The 18,226-nt window shown below is 42.4% G+C and overlaps 1 protein-coding gene across 1 annotated transcript in view; it reads left to right on the top strand.

Moving 5' to 3' along the window:
- LOC115116658 (pumilio homolog 2-like) overlaps positions 1-18,226 on the top strand; it is an 80,176-nt gene that overhangs the window by 3,801 nt on the left and 58,149 nt on the right. Inside the window, exons 2-6 of the mRNA XM_065020080.1 lie at positions 5,473-5,645; positions 6,398-6,520; positions 9,572-9,640; positions 9,932-10,037; positions 10,174-10,409. Of these exons, the coding sequence (XP_064876152.1) occupies positions 5,484-5,645; positions 6,398-6,520; positions 9,572-9,640; positions 9,932-10,037; positions 10,174-10,409 (696 nt within the window). The 5' untranslated portion in view covers positions 5,473-5,483. The remainder of the gene's footprint in view (positions 1-5,472; positions 5,646-6,397; positions 6,521-9,571; positions 9,641-9,931; positions 10,038-10,173; positions 10,410-18,226) is intronic.

The following is an 18,226-nucleotide window of genomic DNA, read 5'->3' as shown; positions in this document are numbered from 1 at the left end:
CAGAAGGAATTTTCCGTCATAAGATGGTAGCAGCAACATTACACAATAAGTAAAACTTTTTTTTTTTTTTTACACAAAATGAAAATAAAATAATTTGCACATTTGTTTGGGAGAATGTAAAACATCAGCCATGTTGTTCGTGGCCATCTTTACATTATAACTGTCAGAGACTGTGTTTCTGTCTAAACTGTAATGTAGGCCTACATATTACATATGGTGAACTAAACCAAACCAATAGGCTGTAAGTTACACCTGAGTTCTGTTTCCTACCTACATGGCCGAGCTACCTTCACACCATCTGTAACTAGTGAAAGGTAATAGACTCTAGTGGTAGGCTGGGCGACATCGCCAAAATATCATATATTTCTTATTTGTTCGGTATTTTAAGTTTCTAAATAATAAATGTTCTAAATATGTTGTATGAACATAGAATGGCAACAAATTAATTAATAGTAATTATAATTAATAGTGGCTCTAATGGGCTTTCTGTATTCTGATTTTGTTTTACATTCAACCAAACTAGGACAAAACTGACAGCGAAGTAGACCAAATTTGTTTGAACTTTTAATTTATATATCTCCCCAAATGTTTTATTATTTTATTTTTTTCCCTGAGAAAAGGAATCAGGTTTTAGTTCCATTTCATACTGTCAGTTAAATCAAACATGGACACCACCACGCGAGTCAGTATGATGTAGATGGAATTTGACCTCCTCCTTTCCTCTGGGGCTAGTCTGTGTGGGTGTGTTTGTGACACTGTGTGGGTGTGATTCACAACATGCTGTGTATGAAGATAAAGGGACCCCCCCCCTCTTTAATATGTAAGTTGGTCAGATGTTTTCATAACTCAAATGTGGCCTAACGTCATTAGAAGAAATATTCAGGCCTCAACCACAAATGAATCGGAAGGATTGGCACGGTTTAATTAGAAGGAATTAGGTGCCGATAATGTTTCCTATTCATTTGGGACAGAGGATGGTGTTGTAAACTATAAATTTAGCTCCAGTACTCCAGACATTAAACCACTTAGAATATGTTGTCAGTCAAATTGCAAAAAATAAATAAAATACACGACAACACTAGCTGGTGGATCAAAATGTTGATTGCAGTCCCTGCAAGTGTGTGTGTGAATCCTTTCTAGACTGTGTTTAAAAGGAGTGTAGTTTGAGTTGTGTGTGTTGAAGCAGTGTGTGTGTGTGTGAAGCAGTGTGTGTGTGTTGAAGCAGTGTGTGTGTGTGTGTGTGTGTGTGTTGAAGCAGTGTGTGTGTGTGTGTGTGTGTGTTGAAGCAGTGTGTGTGTGTGTGTGTGTGTGTGTGTGTTGAAGCAGTGTGTGTGTGTGTGTGTGTGTGTGTTGAAGCAGTGTGTGTGTGTGTGTGTGTTGAAGCAGTGTGTTTGTGTAACTAGAGCCAGACCGATATTATCAGCCGTTACAAGACTTTTACGGATTTATTTGCATCGCCGTTTAAGTCTGTACATGGCTGTGAGACGATCTTCCTCTGGCTGCAAACTGGACACTTATCACCCAACACATCTACGGCGCGCTACAAACTGGACACTTATCACCCAACACATCTACGGCGCGCTACAAACTGGACACTTATCACCCAACACATCTACGGCGCGCTACAAACTGGACACTTATCACCCAACACATCTACGGCGCTACAAACTGGACACTTATCACCCAACACATCTACGGCGCGCTACAAACTGGACACTTATCACCCAACACATCTACGGCGCGCTACAAACTGGACACTTATCACCCAACACATCTACGGCGCGCTACAAACTGGACACTTATCACCCAACACATCTACGGCGCGCTACAAACTGGACACTTATCACCCAACACATCTACGGCGCGCTACAAACTGGACACTTATCACCCAACACATCTACGCTAGTTGGAGAGGAGAGTGAAATTCTGTAACTAACTGTTACTGCTTCTATGGCGAGTAGATACAAGCTTGCCAGCTCAATAAAGAGCCTAAAATGTTCACTGGCCGTATACTGTTAGGTAAAGTGCCACGGTAGGGTGTCCTGAGGTGAAGCGCCACGGTAGGGTGTCCTGAGGTGAAGCGCCACGGTAGGGTGTCCTGAGGTGAAGCGCCACGGTAGGGTGTCCTGAGGTGAAGCGCCACGGTAGGGTGTCCTGAGGTGAAGCGCCACGGTAGGGTGTCCTGAGGTGAAGCGCCACGGTAGGGTGTCCTGAGGTGAAGCGCCACGGTAGGGTGTCCTGAGGTGAAGCGCCACGGTAGGGTGTCCTGAGGTGAAGCGCCACGGTAGGGTGTCCTGAGGTGAAGCGCCACGGTAGGGTGTCCTGAGGTGAAGCGCCACGGTAGGGTAGCAAGGGCCCGTTCACTGAGGCAATGTTTGGGGTGAATTTTCTGATGTTTGTCCTTTTTTCAAGTGACAACCACCAGAATTCTGTGGCTACAGCCCTATAAACGACAAACACAAAACACCGGACACGTTTTCAGTGTAGAGGTCGACCGACACGCGCACACACACACACACACGTTATGGAACACCACCCTAACGATACTCTACACTAGAGCAGATACCGATTAATCGGACGATTTGTGTGTGTGTGTGTGTGTGTGTGTGTGTATATGTATGTAATAATGACAATTACAACAATACAGAATGAACACTTATTTTAACTTAATATAATACATCAATAAAAATCCATTTAGTATCAAATAAATAATGAAACATGTTAAATTTAGTTTAAATAATGCAAAAACAAAGTGTTGGAGAGGAAAGTAAAAGTGCAATATGTGCTATGTAAGAAAGCTAACGTTTAAGTTCCTTGCTCAGAACATGAGAACATATGAAAGCTGGTGGTTCCTTTTAACATGAGACTTCAATATTCCCAGTTAAGAAGATTTAAGTTGTAGTTATTATAGGACTCTTTCTCTCTATACCGTTTGTATTTTATGTACCTTTGACTATTGGATGTTCTTATAGGCACTTTAGTATAGCCAGCCTAATCTCGGGAGTTGATAGGCTTGAAGTCATAAACAGCGCAATGCTTGAAGCACAGTGAAGAGCTACTGGCAAATGCATGAAAGTGCTGTTTGAATGATGCTAACGATGCTGCTGCTGCTGCCTACCACCGCTCAGTCAGATTGCTCTATCAAATCATAAACTTAATTATAATATAATAACACACAGAAATACGAGATAGCAAAAATATGAAATAGCAACGAATCCCTTTGAAAACAGCCTATGTAATTCGAGTCAGTTATTTTAGTTTAGTGTGAAAGTTGACTACAAAGTGTAAATAAGATACTTTTGTTTTCCGTTCGTTCCATTTCCCAAATATGTCTGTTACATGGGCAAGGAGACACATTTTCTTTTTTATTACACAGAAAGTCAAACAAGTCCGTACAATTATTATTTTATTTTTTTACATTCATTGTGAATGACAACAGTTCATCTCTCAATGTGAACAATCTTTCCAACACTCCCTCTCGATAACCACCTAGCCTCGGAGTGAAATGGAACATTCTCATGCTCCGATGGGTTTTGATAACAGGGGTGTGCGCAGTGGATGCAGTCTCAGAGTTCTGTGCTTCGCTCTTTTGCTGACAGTTCTTCTCGGTGTATCATACTCGATGCGAACTAATTGCAAAAATCACTGAAGTTGGAGACATATCTCTCACTAACTGATAGAGGAATTCTAGATTCCTATGTATTTTGTTGCCAAAACCAAATTCGCACTCGTTTCTAATTCATTAATGAGGTGTAAGTTCATTAATTATGCATGAAGTAGATCGAGACCAGTCTTAAAAGCCAGGTAAGAGCCTTTAATTCCAGAGAGTACTCCATGCATACACACATTTCCACAGGTTATAAACTGGAAATGACATCATCAGTTTCCCACCCTCTCTCCGATTCTCACAAGAGCCCATTGTTTTTAGGTCTGGAACTCTTCTTCTACCCCCCCATAAACTACATTCCAAACTGTCTAAAAGATATACTTTTCTCCACTAATGGAACACCATCCAAACCTTTCTTATCTGTCTGAAAAGCTATAGCATCTCTCCCCCTTAAACCGCCCAAGAGGCACAGACAATTAATTCGTTCTGCTTACATTTTCAGTAACAGCCTAGAACCAAGAACCCATACTTTTCATACCATAACATAATAATATTAGAATAAATGGTTCTAATCAATAATGTATACATAATTAATCATTTCAACCATAATTTCCTCTATCACTAACTTTAAGCGTCAGCTGTCAGAGCAGCTTACCGATCGCTGCAGCTGTACACAGCCCATCTGTAAATGGCCCAACCCAACCCCCTACCTACCTCATCCCCAGATTTGTTTTTGTTTTTCTGCTCTTTTGCACACCAGTGTTTCCACTTGCACATCCTCATCTGCACATCACTCGTGTACATTATAATTACTTCGCCACTATTGACCTATTTATTGCCTTAACTCCTTACTTCATTTGCACACACTGTATACAGATTTTTCTATTGTATTATTGACTACGTTTGTTTGTGTAGCTGTGTTTTTGTGTCGCACTGCTTTGCTTTATCTTGGCCAGGTCACAGTTGTAAATGAGAACTTGTTCTCAACTAGCCTACCTGGTTAAATAAAGGTGTTCTCAACTAGCTTACCTGGTTAAATAAAGGTGTAATATATATATATTTGAATGCGTCCGTATGGCTGAGGACGACTCATTCATAACTAGAGTGCAGAGGCCTGCCTGCCACCCCGCCATAGATGGAACCCCATCTGTGCAAAGCCCCATCACTCAATCCCATATGGAATCTGTTTTTTGTCAATATACAGTGGGGCAAAAAAGTATTTAGTCAGCCAACAATTGTGCAAGTTCTCCCACTTAAAAAGATGAGTGAGGCCTGTAATCGTAAGAAGCATTGTGGACAGGTGTCTTTTATACTGATAAGTTCAAACAGGTGCCATTAATACAGGTAACGAGTGGAGGACTCTTAAAGAAGAAGTTACAGGTCTGTGAGAGCCAGGAATCTTGCTTGTTTGTAGGTGACCAAATACTGATTTTCCACCATAATTTGCAAATAAATTCATTAAAAATCCTACAATGTGATTTTCTGGGGAAAAAATGACAAAAATGACAGGCCTCATCTTTTTAAGTGGGAGAACTTGCACAATTGGTGGCTGACTAAATCCTTTTTTGCCCCACTGTAGATATATCTACATAGATAGATATATCTAGATAGATATAGATAGAAATTGGATTTTGAAAGATTGAAATAGGCTTTCGCTTGTACAGTGTCTCAAATATCACTAACCAAATGCGGAATTGGTCAGTGGCTATTTAAGAAATCTGCTTTCGGAGTATATTTAGAGGGCTGTTTTAAGCACAGTCCATGATGTTATGATGTTATTTTTTCAGCTACAATAATAAAAAATATTGTCAGATATATCGGTTATGTGTGAATATTTCAACTAACGGTGTGTGTCTCTTCCTCAGGCCGTGGTGGAATGAGCAGCGTGTGTGTGTTGAAGGGTAAAGCAGTGCTCTGGCAGGCCTCGTTCAGCCCCCACCTCAGAACTTCAACTCCCAGCATGCCGGTGGTGCTGAGCAGCGGAGGACACGCCCCCCCGGCCGGACAGACCCCGCATGCCCCGCCACCAAGCCAGCAGGTAAGGGATGGAGACCAGGGCATAAAATTAACACCTGCCAAATGCGGGTAGATTTTTGGCATTGGCCGGTATGATGTGTATTTCACCAGGGCTCCACGGGATGAGCGTTTCACTCGCATTTGTGAATTCAAGTGTAATCACATTTTAAAGTAAAATAAATGCTGCAGTAGCTGTTTTCAAAGTATTTGTGCCGTTTTTGTTTCATAGCTCAAATAACTACGACTCCTATATAGCCTATTCCACCTCGCTCGACAACTGCCTGGCGTTCCTCCGCTTTTTCTTCTTCTTCTTCTATGTTTGAGTTTCAACTGACTCCACTCGTGCTACCATGGTAACCTCCCGCGCTTAAAGAGGCAGGCGAAGATTAGTCTCATCTGTGATATTTTGGATTTAATGACTTTAGCTTTCAAAAAATGAAATTAAAACAATATACCACATTACGTCTTACTAATAATACATTTGTTTTTGAAACAAAGCATGCTCATCTGTTTTTTTGTGTTGGTGTAATTTTGGTGGGGGGAAAATAATTTGGCCAATAAAAAAAAAAAAAAAATAATAATAAAAAATATTAATAATAATAATAATAATAATAAATAAAATAATAAAATAATATATATTATAAAATAATAAATGATAAAATAATGATAATAATCTGAGTGGCTGGTAGGTTTTTAAATCTATGTCATGTCAGACTGCAGTACATGTCACACAGACTGACATATGTTCAGAGATGTTAGCTGTGTGTGTTGCAGGGCGTGGCGGGTACGGGGCGCTCTCAGGATGATGCCATGGTGAACTACTTCTTCCAGCGCCAGCACGGAGAGCAGCCTGGCAAACACCACTGGCCCACCGGGGAGAACATCCACGACAGCCAGGTACTGGTGGCTGGGGGCTGTAAAATCAGAAAATGGTCTAGCTTTGAGTTTATGAGCCTACTCTTTACTGACAGTCTCTCTGAGTGTAACCTTGCCCCTCTTTCTGTAGTGTAGGGGTGTTATTCTCACCTGGTCTCTCTCTGTAGGTGTTATTCTAACCTGGTCTCTCTGTCTGTAGTGTAGGGGTGTTATTCTAACCTGGTCTTTCTGTCTGTAGTTTAGGGGTGTTATTCTAACCTGGTCTCTCTCTGTAGGTGTAGTGTAGGGGTGTTATTCTAACCTGGTTTCTCTCTGTAGGTGTTATTCTCACCTGGTCTCTCTGTCTGTAGTGTAGGGGTGTTATTCTAACCTGGTCTCTCTCTGTAGGTGTTATTCTCACCTGGTCTCTCTGTCTGTAGTGTAGGGGTGTTATTCTCACCTGGTCTCTCTGTCTGTAGTGTAGGGGTGTTATTCTAACCTGGTCTCTCTGTCTGTAGTGTAGGGGTGTTATTCTAACCTGGTTTCTGTCTGTAGTGTAGGGGTGTTATTCTCACCTGGTCTCTCTGTCTGTAGTGTAGGGGTGTTATTCTCACCTGGTCTCTCTCTGTAGGTGTAGTGTAGGGGTGTTATTCTAACCTGGTCTTTCTCTGTAGGTGTAGTGTAGGGGTGTTATTCTCACCTGGTATCTCAGTCTGTAGTGTAGGGGTGTTATTCTAACCTGGTCTCTCTGTCTGTAGTGTAGGGGTGTTATTCTCACCTGGTCTCTTTGTAGGTGTAGTGTAGGGGTGTTATTCTCACCTGGTTTCTGTCTGTAGTGTAGGGGTGTTATTCTCACCTTGTCTCTCTCTGTCTGTAGCGTAAGGGTGTTATTCTCACCTTGTCTCTCTCTGTAGGTGTAGTGTAGGGGTGTTATTCTAACCTTGTCTCTCTCTGTAGGTGTAGTGTAGGGGTGTTATTCTAACCTTGTCTCTCTCTGTAGGTGTAGTGTAGGGGTGTTATTCTCACCTGGTTTCTGTCTGTAGTGTAGGGGTGTTATTCTCACCTTGTCTCTCTCTGTCTGTAGCGTAGGGGTGTTATTCTCACCTTGTCTCTCTCTGTAGGTGTAGTGTAGGGGTGTTATTCTCACCTGGTCTCTCTGTCTGTAGTGTAGGGGTGTTATTCTCACCTGGTCTCTCTCTGTAGGTGTAGTGTAGGGGTGTTATTCTCACCTGGTTTCTGTCTGTAGTGTAGGGGTGTTATTCTCACCTTGTCTCTCTCTGTCTGTAGCGTAGGGGTGTTATTCTCACCTGGTTTCTGTCTGTAGTGTAGGGGTGTTATTCTAACCTGGTCTCTCTCTGTAGGTGTAGTGTAGGGGTGTTATTCTAACCTGGTTTCTCTCTGTGGGTGTTATTCTAACCTGGTCTCTCTGTAGGTGTTATTCTCACCTGGTCTCTCTCTGTAGGTGTAGTGTAGGGGTGTTATTCTAACCTGGTCTCTCTCTGTAGGTGTTATTCTAACCTGGTCTCTCTCTGTAGGTGTAGGGGTGTTATTCTCACCTGGTCTCTCTGTCTGTAGTGTAGGGGTGTTATTCTAACCTGGTCTCTCTGTCTGTAGTGTAGGGGTGTTATTCTCACCTGGTCTCTCTGTCTGTAGTGTAGGGGTGTTATTCTAACCTGGTCTCTCTCTGTAGGTGTTATTCTAACCTGGTCTCTCTCTGTCTGTAGTGTAGGGGTGTTATTCTAACCTGGTCTCTCTCTGTCTGTAGTGTAGGGGTGTTATTCTCACCTGGTCTCTCTGTCTGTAGTGTAGGGGTGTTATTCTCACCTGATCTCTCTGTAGGTGTAGTGTAGGGGTGTTATTCTAACCTGGTCTCTCTGTCTGTAGTGTAGGGGTGTTATTCTAACCTGGTCTCTCTGTCTGTAGTGTAGGGGTGTTATTCTCACCTGGTCTCTCTCTGTAGATGTAGTGTAGGGGTGTTATTCTCACCTGGTCTCTCTGTAGGTGTTATTCTAACCTGGTCTCTCTGTAGGTGTAGTGTAGGGGTGTTATTCTCACCTGGTCTCTCTGTAGGTGTTATTCTAACCTGGTCTCTCTGTAGGTGTAGTGTAGGGGTGTTATTCTCACCAGGTCTCTCTCTGTAGGTGTAGTGTAGGGGTGTTATTCTCACCTGGTCCCTCTGTAGGTGTTATTCTCACCAGGTCTCTCTCTGTAGGTGTAGTGTAGGGGTGTTATTCTCACCAGGTCTCTCTGTCTGTAGTGTAGGGGTGTTATTCTAACCTGGTCTCTCTCTGTAGGTGTAGTGTAGGGGTGTTATTCTCACCTGGTCTCTCTGTCTGTAGTGTAGGGGTGTTATTCTAACCTGGTCTCTCTGTCTGTAGTGTAGGGGTGTTATTCTAACCTGGTCTCTCTCTGTAGGTGTAGTGTAGGGGTGTTATTCTAACCTGGTCTCTCTGTCTGTAGTGTAGGGGTGTTATTCTAACCTGGTCTCTCTGTCTGTAGTGTAGGGATGTTATTCTCACCTGGTCTCTCTCTGTAGGTGTAGTGTAGGGGTGTTATTCTAACCTGGTCTCTCTGTCTGTAGTGTAGGGGTGTTATTCTCACCTGGTCTCTCTGTCTGTAGTGTAGGGGTGTTATTCTAACCTGGTCTCTCTGTCTGTAGTGTAGGGGTGTTATTCTAACCTTGTCTCTCTCTGTAGGTGTAGTGTAGGGGTGTTATTCTAACCTGGTCTCTCTGTCTGTAGTGTAGGGGTGTTATTCTAACCTGGTCTCTCTCTGTAGGTGTAGTGTAGGGGTGTTATTCTAACCTGGTCTCTCTCTGTAGGTGTAGTGTAGGGGTGTTATTCTAACCTGGTATCTCTGTCTGTAGTGTAGGGGTGTTATTCTAACCTGGTCTCTCTGTCTGTAGTGTAGGGGTGTTATTCTAACCTGGTCTCTCTCTGTAGGTGTAGTGTAGGGGTGTTATTCTCACCTGGTCTCTCTGTAGGTGTTATTCTAACCTGGTCTCTCTGTAGGTGTAGTTATAACCTGGTCTCTGTAGGTGTTGTTATAACCTGGTCTCTGTCGGTGTTGTTATAACCTGGTCTCTCTCTTCAGGGCCGGTCGATGGATGAGCTGAACCATGACTTCCATGCTCTGGCTCTAGAGGGGCGTGCCATGGGAGAGGTAAGGGGTCAGGGGTTACAGGTCAAGTAGTTGGAGGACCATAGACACTCAGCCTACCGAAGGCCATGTGATGGTGGTAGGAAGAGCACTGTAGCCCAGAATAAAGTAACCCATAAATCCTGCTGCTATATTTAGTATATTATATTATATTTATTCTGAGGAAAACGCCCTGACACTTCTCTTTCTTTCACTTTTCTCTCTCTCTCTTGTTCCTCTTTCTGTTTCTCTCCTCCCTTTCTCTTTCTGTCTTTCTCCATCTCTTTCTCTCCCCTCCCCCTCTCCTTTTTACAGCAGCTTTTGACAGGTAAGAAGTTTTGGGAGAGTGACGAAGCTGGAAAAGATGGCCCAAAAGGGATCTTCCTGGACCAGTGGAGGGGCGGTGCATGGGGGGCCACAGGTAAGCTCGAGAGTGAGCCCAGCCCCTGGATTGAAACACCAAAGTGTCACCACACACAAGTCTTGAGTGCCCAGCCAAATATGTACGTGTGTTTGGCAGTTTGACAATAGGTCTCTTTTTCTTTCTCCTCTATCAGACCACTTGGTGTCTCAGCCGATCATGGTGTCTCATCGGTCGGGTGGGGGTTTCCATGGCGGCGGGGAGGTGGGCGGGTCAGTGATGTCACCGCGGTCAGAGAGCGGGGGCTTAGGAGTCAGTATGGTAGAATACGTCCTCTCCTCTTCTCCCGCCGAGAAACTGGACTCCTGCCTCCGTAAGGGACCTTTCGTAAGTAGCCTACCCTCATTTACACTCCCATCATTCAATTCATATGTCTACATAGATCACTATCATCAATGCTGACCCACCTTCACCACTGGCAACCTGGACTCCTTGCGGCACTGGGTTATACTGCATACGTGGTCTCGTTTAGATCTCTCTCTCTCTCTGTCTCTTTAGATCTCTCTCTCTCTCTGTCTCTTTAGATCTCTCTCTCTCTCTGTCTCTTTAGATCTCTCTCTCTCTCTCTCTCTTTAGATCTCTCTCTCTCTCTCTCTGTCTCTTTAGATCTCTCTCTCTCTCTCTCTGTCTCTTTAGATCTCTCTCTCTCTGTCTCTTTAGATCTCTCTCTCTCTGTCTCTTTAGATCTCTCTCTCTCTCTGTCTCTTTAGATCTCTCTCTCTCTCTGTCTCTTTAGATCTCTTCTCTCTCTGTCTCTTTAGATCTCTCTCTCTCTCTCTCTGTCTCTTTAGATCTCTCTCTCTCTCTGTCTCTTTAGATCTCTGTCTCTCTCTGTCTCTTTAGATCTCTGTCTCTCTCTCTGTCTCTTTAGATCTCTGTCTCTCTCTGTCTCTTTAGATCTCTCTCTCTCTCTGTCTCTTTAGATCTCTCTCTCTGATCTCTCTCTCTGTCTCTTTAGTCTCTTTAGATCTCTCTCTCTCTCTCTTTAGTCTCTTTAGATCTCTCTCTCTGTCTCTTTAGATCTCTCTCTCTCTCTCTGTCTCTTTAGATCTCTCTCTCTGTCTCTTTAGATCTCTGTCTCTCTCTCTGTCTCTTTAGATCTCTCTGTCTCTCTCTGTCTCTTTAGATCTCTCTCTCTCTCTGTCTCTTTAGATCTCTCTCTCTCTCTGTCTCTTTAGATCTCTCTCTCTCTGTCTCTTTAGATCTCTCTCTGTCTCTTTAGATCTCTCTCTCTCTCTGTCTCTTTAGATCTCTCTCTGTCTCTTTAGATCTCTCTCTCTCTCTGTCTCTTTAGATCTCTCTCTCTCTGTCTCTTTAGATCTCTCTCTCTCTCTGTCTCTTTAGATCTCTCTCTCTTCTCTGTCTCTTTTAGATCTCTCTCTCTCTCTGTCTCTTTAGATCTCTCTCTCTCTCTGTCTCTTTAGATCTCTCTCTCTCTCTCTGTCTCTTTAGATCTCTCTCTCTCTCTGTGTCTCTTTAGATCTCTCTCTCTCTCTCTTTAGATCTCTCTCTCTCTCTCTTTAGATCTCTCTCTCTTCTCTTTAGATCTCTCTCTCTCTGTGTCTCTTTAGATCTCTCTCTCTCTCTGTCTCTGTCTCTTTAGATCTCTCTCTGTCTCTGTCTCTGTCTCTTTAGATCTCTCTCTCTCTGTCTCTTTAGATCTCTCTCTCTCTCTCTGTCTCTTTAGATCTCTCTCTCTCTGTCTCTTTAGATCTCTCTCTCTCTCTCTGTCTCTTTAGATCTCTCTCTCTCTGTCTCTTTAGATCTCTCTCTCTCTCTGTCTCTTTAGATCTCTCTCTCTGTCTCTGTCTCTTTAGATCTCTCTCTCTGTCTCTGTCTCTTTAGATCTCTCTCTCTGTCTCTTTAGATCTCTCTCTCTGTCTCTTTAGATCTCTCTCTCTCTCTCTGTCTCTTTAGATCTCTCTCTCTCTGTCTCTTTAGATCTCTCTCTGTCTCTTTAGATCTCTCTCTCTCTTTAGATCTCTTTCTGTGTCTCTTTCTCTCTCTCTGTCTCTTTTAGATCTCTCTCTCTCTTTAGATCTCTGTCTCTTTAGATCTCTCTCTCTCTCTCTTTAGATCTCTCTCTCTGTCTCTTTAGATCTCTCTCTCTTGTCTCTTTAGTGTCTCTTTAGATCTCTCTCTCTCTGTCTCTTTTAGATCTCTCTCTGTCTCTTTAGATCTCTCTGTCTCTTTAGATCTCTCTCTCTCTCTCTCTTTAGATCTCTCTCTCTCTCTCTCTTTAGATCTCTCTCTCTCTCTCTTTAGATCTCTCTCTCTCTTTAGATCTCTCTCTCTCTCTCTCTTTAGATCTCTCTCTCTCTCTCTTTAGTCTCTCTTAGATCTCTCTCTCTCTCTGTCTCTTTAGATCTCTCTCTCTCTCTTTAGATCTCTCTCTCTGTCTCTTTAGATCTCTCTCTCTCTCTCTCTTTAGTCTCTTTAGATCTCTCTCTCTGTGTCTCTTTAGATCTCTCTCTCTCTCTTTAGATCTCTTTAGATCTCTCTCTCTGTCTCTTTAGATCTCTCTCTCTCTGTCTCTTTAGATCTCTCTCTCTCTGTCTCTTTAGATCTCTCTCTCTGTCTCTTTAGATCTCTCTCTCTCTCTGTCTCTTTAGATCTCTCTCTCTCTGTGTCTCTTTAGATCTCTCTCTCTCTGTGTCTCTTTAGATCTCTCTCTCTCTGTCTCTTTAGATCTCTCTCTCTCTGTCTCTTTAGATCTCTCTCTCTCTGTCTCTTTAGATCTCTCTCTCTCTCTTAGATCTCTCTCTCTCTCTCTCTCTTTAGATCTCTCTCTCTCTCTCTCTTTAGATCTCTCTTTAGATCTCTCTCTCTCTCTGTCTCTTTAGATCTCTCTCTCTGTGTCTCTTTAGATCTCTCTCTCTCTCTTCTCTCTTTAGATCTCTCTCTTTAGATCTCTCTTTTAGATCTGTCTCTTTAGATCTCTCTCTCTCTCTCTCTTTAGTCTCTTTAGATCTCTCTCTCTCTCTCTTTAGATCTCTCTCTCTCTCTCTCTCTTTAGATCTCTCTCTCTCTGTCTCTTTAGATCTCTCTCTAGATCTCTCTCTCTCTCTGTCTCTTTAGATCTCTCTCTCTTAGATCTCTCTCTCTCTCTCTTTAGATCTCTCTCTCTCTCTCTTTTAGATCTCTCTCTCTCTCTCTGATCTCTCTTCTGTCTCTTTAGATCTCTCTCTCTCTCTCTTTAGATCTCTCTCTCTCTTTAGATCTCTTCTGATCTCTTTAGATCTCTGTCTCTTTAGATCTCTCTGTCTCTTTAGATCTCTCTCTAGTCTCTTTAGATCTCTCTCTCTCTGTCTCTTTAGATCTCTCTCTCTCTGTCTCTTTAGATCTCTCTCTCTGTCTCTTTAGATCTCTCTCTCTCTGTCTCTTTAGATCTCTCTCTCTCTTTAGATCTCTCTGTCTCTTTAGATCTCTCTCTCTGTCTCTTTAGATCTCTCTCTCTCTCTCTCTCTCTGTCTCTTTAGATCTCTCTCTCTCTCTGTCTCTTTAGATCTCTCTCTCTCTGTCTCTTTAGATCTCTCTCTCTCTCTGTCTCTTTAGATCTCTCTCTCTCTCTGTCTCTTTAGATCTCTCTCTCTGTGTCTCTTTAGATCTCTCTCTCTCTCTCTCTTTAGATCTCTCTCTCTCTCTCTGTCTCTTTTTAGATCTCTCTCTCTCTTTTAGATCTCTCTCTCTCTCTCTCTTTTAGATCTCTCTCTCTCTCTCTCTTTAGATCTCTCTCTCTCTCTTTAGATCTCTTTCTGATCTCTTTAGATCTCTCTCTCTCTCTTTAGATCTCTCTCTCTCTCTGTCTCTTTAGATCTCTCTCTCTCTCTTTAGATCTCTCTCTCTCTCTCTCTCTCTCTCTCTTTAGATCTCTCTCTCTCTCTCTCTTTAGATCTCTCTCTCTTTAGATCTCTCTCTCTCTTTAGATCTCTCTCTCTCTTTAGATCTCTCTCTCTCTCTCTTCTCTCTCTCTCTCTCTCTCTCTGTCTCTTTAGATCTCTCTCTCTCTGTCTCTTTAGATCTCTCTCTCTCTGTCTCTTTAGATCTCTCTCTCTCTGTCTCTTTAGATCTCTCTCTCTGTGTCTCTTTAGATCTCTCTCTCTCTCTGTCTCTTTAGATCTCTCTCTCTCTGTCTCTTTAGATCTCTCTCTCTCTCTGTCTCTTTAGATCTCTCTCTCTCTGTCTCTTTAGATCTCTCTCTCTCTCTGTGTCTCTTTAGATCTCTCTCTCTCTCTGTCTCTTTAGATCTCTCTCTCTGTCTCTTTAGATCTCTCTCTCTCTGTCTCTTTAGATCTCTCTCTCTCTCTCTGTCTCTTTAGATCTCTCTCTCTCTGTCTCTTTAGATCTCTCTCTCTGTCTCTCTTTAGATCTCTCTCTCTCTCTCTTTAGATCTCTCTCTCTCTCTGTCTCTTTAGATCTCTCTCTCTCTCTCTTTAGATCTCTCTCTCTCTCTCTTTAGATCTCTCTCTCTCTCTGTCTCTTTAGATCTCTCTCTCTCTGTGTCTCTTTAGATCTCTCTCTCTCTCTCTCTTTTAGATCTCTCTCTCTTCTCTTTAGATCTCTTTAGATCTCTCTCTCTCTGTCTCTTTAGATCTCTCTCTCTCTCTGTCTCTTTAGATCTCTCTCTCTCTCTCTCTTTAGATCTCTCTCTCTGTCTCTTTAGATCTCTCTCTCTGTCTCTTTAGATCTCTCTCTCTGTCTCTTTAGATCTCTCTCTCTGTCTCTTTAGATCTCTCTCTCTGTCTCTTTAGATCTCTCTCTCTCTGTCTCTTTAGATCTCTCTCTCTGTCTCTTTAGATCTCTCTCTCTTTCTTTAGATCTCTCTCTCTCTCTCTCTTCTCTCTCTGTCTCTTTCTCTCTCTTTAGATCTCTCTCTCTCTTTAGATCTCTCTCTCTCTCTGTCTCTTTAGATCTCTCTCTCTCTCTCTCTTTAGATCTCTCTCTCTCTCTGTCTCTTTAGATCTCTCTCTCTCTCTCTGTCTCTTTAGATCTCTCTCTCTCTGTCTCTTTAGATCTCTCTCTCTCTGTCTCTTTAGATCTCTCTCTCTCTCTGTCTCTTTAGATCTCTCTCTCTCTCTCTTTAGATCTCTCTCTCTCTCTGTCTCTTTAGATCTCTCTCTCTCTCTCTTTAGATCTCTCTCTCTCTCTTTAGATCTCTCTCTCTCTCTCTCTTTAGATCTCTCTCTCTCTCTCTTTAGTCTCTTTAGATCTCTCTCTCTCTCTGTCTCTTTAGATCTCTCTCTCTCTGTCTCTTTAGATCTCTCTCTCTGTCTCTTTAGATCTCTCTCTCTCTCTTTAGATCTCTCTCTCTGTCTCTTTAGATCTCTCTCTGTCTCTTTAGATCTCTCTCTCTCTGTCTCTTTAGATCTCTCTCTCTCTCTGTCTCTTTAGATCTCTCTCTCTCTCTCTCTCTTTAGATCTCTCTCTCTCTCTCTCTCTTCTTTAGATCTCTTTAGATCTCTCTCTCTCTCTGTCTCTTTAGATCTCTCTCTCTCTCTCTTTAGATCTCTCTCTCTCTGTCTCTTTAGATCTCTCTCTCTCTCTCTCTCTCTCTGTCTCTTTAGATCTCTCTCTCTCTCTGTCTCTTTAGATCTCTCTCTCTCTCTCTTTAGTCTCTCTCTCTCTCTTTAGATCTCTCTCTCTCTCTCTCTCTGTCTCTTTAGATCTCTCTCTCTCTCTGTCTCTTTAGATCTCTCTCTCTCTCTCTTTAGATCTCTCTCTCTCTGTCTCTTTAGATCTCTCTCTCTCTCTCTTTAGATCTCTCTCTCTGTCTCTTTAGATCTCTCTCTCTCTCTCTTTAGATCTCTCTCTCTCTGTCTCTTTAGATCTCTCTCTCTCTCTGTCTCTTTAGATCTCTCTCTCTCTCTGTCTCTTTAGATCTCTCTCTCTCTCTCTTTAGATCTCTCTCTCTCTGTCTCTTTTTAGATCTCTCTCTCTGTGTCTCTTTAGATCTCTCTCTGTGTCTCTCTCTTCTCTGTCTCTTTAGATCTCTCTCTCTCTGTCTCTTTAGATCTCTCTCTCTCTCTCTCTTTAGATCTCTCTCTCTCTCTTTAGATCTCTCTCTCTGTCTCTTTAGATCTCTCTCTCTCTCTGTCTCTTTAGATCTCTCTCTCTCTCTTTAGATCTCTTTAGATCTCTCTCTCTCTGTCTCTTTAGATCTCTCTCTCTCTCTCTTTAGATCTCTTCTAGTCTCTTTAGATCTCTCTCTGTGTCTCTTTAGATCTCTCTCTCTCTGTCTCTTTAGATCTCTCTCTTTAGATCTCTCTCTCTCTCTCTCTTTAGATCTCTCTCTCTCTCTCTTAGATCTCTCTCTCTCTGTCTCTTTAGATCTCTCTCTCTCTCTGTCTCTTTAGATCTCTCTCTCTCTCTGTGTCTCTTTAGATCTCTCTCTCTCTCTCTCTTTAGATCTCTCTGTCTCTTTAGATCTCTCTCTCTCTCTCTCTTTAGATCTCTCTCTCTCTCTGTCTCTTTAGATCTCTCTCTCTCTGTCTCTTTAGATCTCTTTAGTCTCTTTAGATCTCTCTCTCTCTCTCTCTTTAGATCTCTCTCTCTCTCTGTCTCTTTAGATCTCTCTCTCTCTGTCTCTTTAGATCTCTCTCTCTCTGTCTCTTTAGATCTCTCTCTCTCTGTGTCTCTTTAGATCTCTCTCTCTCTCTGTCTCTTTAGATCTCTCTCTCTCTCTCTTTAGATCTCTCTCTTGTCTCTTTAGATCTCTCTCTCTCTTTAGATGTCTCTTTAGATCTCTCTCTCTCTCTTTAGATCTCTTTAGTCTCTTTAGATCTCTCTCTGTCTCTTTAGATCTCTCTCTCTCTGTCTCTTTAGATCTCTCTCTCTGTGTCTCTTTAGATCTCTCTCTCTGTGTCTCTTTAGATCTCTCTCTCTCTCTTTAGATCTCTCTCTCTCTGTCTCTTTAGATCTCTCTCTCTCTCTCTCTCTCTTTAGATCTCTCTCTCTCTCTGTCTCTTTAGATCTCTCTCTCTGTCTCTTTAGATCTCTCTCTCTCTCTCTTTAGATCTCTCTCTCTCTCTCTTTAGATCTCTCTCTCTCTGTCTCTTTAGATCTCTCTCTCTCTCTCTCTCTCTTTTAGATCTCTCTCTCTGTCTCTTTCTTTAGATCTCTCTCTCTCTGTGTCTTTAGTCTCTTTAGATCTCTCTCTCTGTCTCTTTAGATCTCTCTCTCTGTCTCTTTAGATCTCTCTCTCTCTCTGTCTCTTTAGATCTCTCTCTCTCTCTCTTTAGATCTCTCTCTCTCTGTCTCTTTAGATCTCTCTCTCTCTCTCTTCTTTAGATCTCTCTCTCTCTGTCTCTTTAGATCTCTCTCTCTCTCTGTCTCTTTAGATCTCTCTCTCTTTAGATCTCTCTCTCTCTCTTTAGATCTCTCTCTGTCTCTTTAGATCTCTCTCTCTCTCTTTCTTTAGATCTCTCTCTTTAGATCTCTGTCTCTCTTTAGATCTCTCTCTCTGTCTCTTTAGATCTCTCTCTCTGTCTCTTTAGATCTCTCTCTCTCTGTCTCTTTAGATCTCTCTCTCTCTGTCTCTTTAGATCTCTCTCTCTGTCTCTTTAGATCTCTCTCTCTTTAGATCTCTCTCTCTCTGTCTCTTTAGATCTCTCTCTCTGTCTCTTTAGATCTCTCTCTCTGTCTCTTTAGATCTCTCTCTGTGTCTCTTTAGATCTCTCTCTCTCTGTCTCTTTAGATCTCTCTCTCTCTCTGTCTCTTTAGATCTCTCTCTCTCTCTGTCTCTTTAGATCTCTCTCTCTCTGTCTCTTTAGATCTCTCTCTCTCTTTAGATCTCTCTGTCTCTTTAGATCTCTCTCTCTCTTTAGATCTCTCTCTCTCTCTCTGTCTCTTTAGATCTCTCTCTCTGTCTCTTTAGATCTCTCTCTCTCTCTGTCTCTTTAGATCTCTCTCTCTCTCTCTCTTTAGATCTCTCTCTCTCTCTGTGTCTCTTTAGATCTCTCTCTCTCTGTGTCTCTTTAGATCTCTCTCTCTTTAGATCTCTCTCTCTTTAGATCTCTCTCTCTGTCTCTTTAGATCTCTCTCTCTCTGTCTCTTTAGATCTCTCTCTCTCTCTGTCTCTTTAGATCTCTCTCTCTCTCTCTCTCTTTAGATCTCTCTCTCTCTCTCTCTCTCTTTAGATCTCTCTCTCTCTGTCTCTTTAGATCTCTCTCTCTCTGTCTCTTTAGATCTCT

Source organism: Oncorhynchus nerka, linkage group LG7 (genome assembly GCF_034236695.1).
Source record: "Oncorhynchus nerka isolate Pitt River linkage group LG7, Oner_Uvic_2.0, whole genome shotgun sequence".
In the NCBI taxonomy this organism is placed as follows: Eukaryota; Metazoa; Chordata; class Actinopteri; order Salmoniformes; family Salmonidae; genus Oncorhynchus; species Oncorhynchus nerka.
This window is presented reverse-complemented; position numbering and strand designations above follow the sequence as displayed.